At 47.8% G+C, this 6,000-nt stretch overlaps 1 protein-coding gene across 3 annotated transcripts in view; it reads right to left on the reverse strand.

The window, feature by feature from the left end:
• Window positions 1-3,881, reverse strand: part of CEP120 (centrosomal protein 120) — a 74,399-nt gene extending 70,518 nt beyond the window's left edge. The window contains exons 1-2 of one of the 3 annotated variants that reach the window (XM_047852296.1): window positions 3,773-3,881; window positions 3,413-3,490 (exon numbers count right to left, since the gene is read on the reverse strand). In XM_047852296.1, the coding sequence (XP_047708252.1) occupies window positions 3,413-3,461 (49 nt within the window). In that variant the 5' untranslated portion in view covers window positions 3,462-3,490; window positions 3,773-3,881. Of the gene's footprint in view, window positions 1-3,412; window positions 3,491-3,689 lie in introns of all 3 variants that reach the window. The other 2 variants (XM_047852315.1, XM_047852305.1) reach the window with 2 other exon arrangements.
• Window positions 3,882-6,000: the final 2,119 nt, after the last annotated feature.

Genomic DNA, 6,000 nt, shown 5'->3' on the forward strand with positions numbered 1-6,000 from the left:
TTACTAAAGGCATTATCAGAGTCAGGTATTCTCTATGTCAAACGATGGGGTACAAACAAGAGTAAAACAGAGTACATCGCCTCAAGGAATTGAGGGTCTAGTGGAAAGAAGCAAACTGAAAACAGTGCCAACAGGAAGCTAAAAACTAGGGAAGAATCTCACAGCCAACCTGTTTGTAGGTCTGGCGCAGGGCATGGTGTTGAGACACGTGTCTCAACACGTTTTGACCGATATTAAATAAATACATCCCAGCTGCTACTCACCCTGCTACACTCTTCTCAGTAGGAAGTAAAGGGGGTCAGAGAGATTCTTGATTGCAATCCTCTGACTTTCACCCTGAAGCTCTCGTTTCAAACTCCCCATTTGGGAGTCTTAGTACAAGTGTCTTAGCAGGGGTCTCCCAATTAGCTCTTACAGGGGCCTCTCTCTGGACATCATTTTGAGCTGCTCTAAAAGATCATGGGGTTCCCCAAATGCATTTCATGTCTGTCAGAAAGCCTGTATTCTCAGTCACACCATCATAACCACACCATCCAGTTAGCCTGAGAACAGAGGATACGTACTGGAACGAAGGGGCGCCTCCCTCATTCCAAAGACAATACCTTGAGGACAGAAACCTTGTCTTTTTCATCCACGGATTCCGGCACATAGCCCAAATTTGGCTCACGGTAGAAACCTCATCATTTTCTTTTGAATAGTGGGCATTTCTAGAAGTGTAGTCAAGAAACTGCACGTAGCTCAAAATAACTGAAGAGATGGGGACGTAGGGACAGACGGCAAGAGAGAAGAGGCTGAAAAGGCAGGCAAGAGGCATACCGTGAAGGGCCATGAATGCTGTTCTAGAAAGTACAGACCTTACCCTTTAGGAAACTGTAGGATTTTTAAGACAATTAAATTCGCATTTCAGAAAGATTACCCCAAGATGGTAATGTGAACAATAGACATTCTCTGGAAAGGGGGGAAAAATTTTTATGAAACAGACCACTGAAAAGATTACTACAAGAGACCAAGCGCATCATGAGGGGCTCAAAGCGGGGCACTCACAGTGGAAACTTCCTCATTTAAAAGTTTCCATGAAGCACCTCGCATGATTTTAGCAACAAAGCTTGGTGACCATCTGGAAGAAGGGGATGGAGAAGGAACCAGGAAGATGAAGAGTCCCAGGTTCTGGACTTGAGGCAACAACATGGTTATGATGAATGGAAACACAAACACAAACACAAACACAAAAGGAGACAGTTTGCACGGAGGTCCATGGTCCGGTTTTAGGTATGTTTAGGGCAACACCTAACCGACAGCCCTGAATCGAGGTTCTCTTCTCTGCACACCGATACTAAACTTGCAGATAATGCTCTCCTACTTAGAAATATAGGCTGCCTCCCTACTTTTTAGAACATTAAACTCCTTGGCTTTCAAAACCCTCCAAGGCCTGCTCACTCCAGCTACACAAGCTTATTTGACCAGAATACTCCTCAATGTTCACTTCCCTTGACCCTGGTCATCTTGCGGGACCTCTTCATCATTCCATCCACCAAAATTACTCCATCATTGGCCTGGGGTTTGTTTTTTATTTTCCATTTTTCTTATTTATTTATTGTGAGAGAGAAGAGAAGCAGAGGGAGAGGGAGAGGGAGAGAGAATTCCAAGCAGGCTCCGCACTGTCAGCGCAGAGCCCGAGACGTGGTTTGAACTCATGAAATGAGAGATCATGAGCTGAGCAGAAAGCAAGAGGCAGGCAGTTAATGGACTGAGCTGCCCAGGCACCCCTTGCCTAGGTTGATCTAACGGCCAGCAGGGACTTCTTCCCATCATTACCTAACTACTCAAAGCCCTTAAGCCATCATCCCCACCCACCCCCAAAACCGATGTTTACAGCCCACATCCCATATTTTTAATATTATACTGTACTCCAACATACTGTGTCCTGCCTGTGAATTTGATCTTCTGAAGAAGACAGAATCCTACATCCCTGAAGGGAAAGAATGTGCCTTTTATTTGGGTTTCCTCATAGGAGGGAGCAAGTACCAAGTCCAGAAGCTTTTGTTGACCAATTACAAGGGGATTTCAGCCCTCTGTCTTTAAACAATCAGTAAGAGAACAGCTAAAAATGCTGCCCCAACAATTTAGGGGTTCTGGTCAGTTTTCTGTGCCAAAAGCCATTACCACTCATTCCCTCTTACCACTCACCCCCCCCCCCCAAATAGTACCAGGCCTCCACAAAATATCTCCAATGGTGGGGGAGGGGGGCGGAAGGAAGCCATTCCTCAGGTCCAACTCAAGAGGACTGCTGTGATCAGATTATTCAAAACCCATCTTCTTCTTTTTTTTTTTTTAACGTTTATTTATTTTTGAGACACAGAGAGACAGCATGAACAGGGGAGGGGCAGAGAGAGAAGGAGACACAGAATCGGAAACAGGCTCCAGGCTCTGAGCTGTCAGCACAGAGCCCGACGCGGGGCTCCAACTCACGGAGCGAGAGATCATGACCTGAGCCGAAGTCGGACGCTTAACCGACCAAGCCACCCAGGCGCCCCTCAAAACCCATCTTCAACTTACCTAGCAATTCCTACTCCCTCCACTTGCCTGCAGCTTCTCTCCAACCACAATGAATTTAAGCAAGGGCAGAATGTGCCTGGCCTTTCCACACCTTAAGGGTTCTTTCCTCTTCCCTTTGCCTGGAAAGCCCACCCTTCCCCTTTTCCCCTGACACATTCCTACTCATCCTTTAGGACCCAAATAAATGTCACCTCCTCCGGGAAATTTTCCCCAGAGCTGGTCTTTCCTTCTCCCACACCCTGATGAACTATACACATTCTCCAGGCTATAGGTTTTAGGACCCGGGCTGTTTTACCCCTACATTTCCAGCACAGTGCCTGACACTCCATGAGCCTGCAATAAACAAAGGTCACTCCTTCAACACACCAAACTTCTAGGAACGTATATAACAGACCGTCTTGACAACTACTCCTCCTAAGTCCCCTATCAAGACTTAGTAAAGGGAACGGCCCCCGTAACACTTCAGACTGCAGGAAATAGGGATTCGAGTCGAAAGCAAAGCTCTCACAAATGGGATCACCGGGAGGCCCCTGAACAGAACGTGCTTTCCAGGCACCTTAGCTCACAAGTAAAAGTCATCGACGTGCTGCTTCTGATGGAAATCGTTTTTCCTACGTTCTCTGGGGCTCCGGCTATTCGCGCTAAATATCACCTATCCCTAATAGCTCTCACGCTCCCTTGAGAGGTTTCTAAATCAATCGCCTAACAGGCCTCAGGAAGTACAACTTTGAACAAGTCTTGCGGGACTGCAAAAGGAAAGATGACAGGGTTCGTAAGGTTAACAAAGTCTCAGTCGCACGCCACTCGGTTAAGTAAGGAGACTGCAGGTGCAAATGCAAGCCCCTTGGCCGCTCACCTTCTAGGATGGATACGACGATGAGCAGTTGGTCGGACTTGGAGACCATGGTCGCGGTGAGCGGCCCACAGGCGGGGTCTGCTTGGGGGAAGAGGGACCCGGGTGAGATGCTGGAGCCCCGCGACCACCAGGAGGAGGGCTCCCTCCGGGGCTCCCACCGCCCGCCCGCGGCCCCCGACGCCGAGACCCCGCTCCGCGGCCCGGGCCCGCCGCCGCCTGCAGCGCGCCCGGCTCCCCTGCCCCGGACCGCCAGCCCGACCCTCAGGGGCAGCCCGACCCTGCCCCGACTCCACGGAAAGGCAAAGGCCGCTCGGTCCCCCGGACTGTCTGCAGGGAGAAGCGAACCCGCCACCGGAGGACCTTTTGCCGCCTGTGGGGCCGCTTTTCAAACGCCCGGGCAGCCGCAGCTGCAGCCGCCGCGCCCCGCTTCCGCCTAGCAACCAGGCCCGCAGGCCCAGTGCAGGGAGGGCGAAAGCTGGAGGACAAAGGGTGATAGAGACCAGGGCAGTCGAGGATAGAACGCCCCTCAGCCCGCTTCGCCTCCTGCCCTTTTATGCTACGTTCCAGAGCCCTGGGAAAGACTAGGCCATCACCTCACAGCGCCCCCTGCTAGCCGGATGGGGGAAGGCGGGCGAGTTGGCGAGGACCGACTGCGCAGGCGCACTACTGCAGCAAACGCCGCCTGCAGTGCCCCTGCGTGGAGTGTCAGTGTGGTGTAGTCTCTGCTTTTCCCCCCAGACACACCTGGGAAATCCAGCAATAGACACTGAAAACACGCACACGCACACACAAAACTAGCTCCGTTCCGATCCCCGGTGTCACTACTGCTTAAAAATTAGATCACAGAGTGATCTAATGAATCTCACATCATCTACTAGACGAAATTCAGACTTAAGTCTGGACTGAACAAAATCTCTAAGTAGGACTCGCGCCGCACCGCGAGTGTTCACGTTTTGGAAACAAGTCGCGTCAATACGGTAATTACTGTAACTGCTGGAGGTGACGTAAACTCTCCGAGAATTTCCTGTGCTTTAGAAACAAAAACACTGTCACGTGGGTAGGGGAATTAAAAGTATAGGTTCTTCGGGCCCCCTGACAACCGAGTAACTAATTAGCACAATCAAGACCCCAATTAAAGAAGGCATTCCTCCCAACCTTCGGCTTTATTTTAGGAAAGATGAGAAATCTTTTGGGGGTTATCTACCTTGAAAATGGACCTCGGGCGGGGTAGAGGGAGAGAACAAGGAGGAAAACCCAATCCCCACCCCACCCCCATTTGTGCCCAAAAGGAAAGGAGAAGGATGTGGAGATCGGGCTAGACGACTTCTAAGACCCTTTTCCGTTCCCTTCAGAGCTCCTTGAAATGAAGCGTTATGCAATATAAAACCAAATCATCTACTTTGGGTTCATCACTGAACAATGCATTGTTTTGTGTAAGATGTACATACAGAATCCCAAGTAGATACCATAATATAGTAAACCATCAAGTACCCAGAACCCAGCTTCAACAATTATCATTTAAAGACCAATCTTCATCTGCTCTGTTAACTTGCAGGAAGCCCCTAATATCGTATCAAGTCATCTCTTCGATATCTACCTGTGAAAGAGAAAGATTTTTTTTTAATTTTTTTTAACGTTTTTATTTATTTTTGAGACAGAGAGAGACAGAGCATGAATGGGGGAGGGGCAAAGAGAGAGGGAGACACAGAATCAGAAGCAGGCTCCAGGCTCTGAGCCATCAGCCCAGAGCCCGACGCGGGGCTCGAACTCACAGACCGTGAGCTCGTGACCTGAGCCGAAGTCGGATGCTTAACACTGAGCCACCCAGGCGCCCCGAGAAAGATTTTTTAAGTAAGATTTTAAGAATCTTAAAAGATCTTTTAAGATTCTTAAAATCTTACTTAATTGCATTATTTTACCTAAAAAATAAATAAATAAAAATAATTCTCTAAAACCTTCAAGTATACACCGTTGAAATTTCCCTGATTGTCTAATAATTGTTTTCCAGTTGTTTTCTTCAAATCAGGATCCAAAGAGGTTCCAAAACACAATGTACTTGGTTGACCTGTCTTTTGCCTCATTTAATGGATAGGTCGCTCCCAATTTTTTTTTTTTTTCCCCTTGAAACTCTTTATGAAATCAGTCAGTCATGTATCCTGCGGAGTTTGCCACAGTCTCAATTTTGTGGATACAATACAAATGTCATTATTTTACACACCCTCTATGGAGCAGTCTAATAAATATGTCTACACCGACAATACTCAAAGATCAGCAAACAGATCAACAACAGCAAGCAAAATACAAGCTTATTATGGTGTAAAACACTCTTTAGTTTAAGCCTTAGACAAAAGGAAGCCAAAGCAATGAAACCAGTGTCTCCAAAGGAGAGAATACTCCTGGAAATCAGAATCTGGGACCTACTTCTACGACTTACCTGCTAGGTGACCTTAGACAAGTCCCTTCTCCTCTCTGAGCCCCCGTTTCAGCTCTACAATAGTAGTATACATAATTTCTTAGTTCAGGACCTAAATGTATTAAAGGCCGTTTGGTTATCATCTTTTTTTTTTTTCAACGTTTATTTATTTTTG

Source organism: Prionailurus viverrinus, chromosome A1 (genome assembly GCF_022837055.1).
Source record: "Prionailurus viverrinus isolate Anna chromosome A1, UM_Priviv_1.0, whole genome shotgun sequence".
NCBI classification, from domain to species: Eukaryota; Metazoa; Chordata; class Mammalia; order Carnivora; family Felidae; genus Prionailurus; species Prionailurus viverrinus.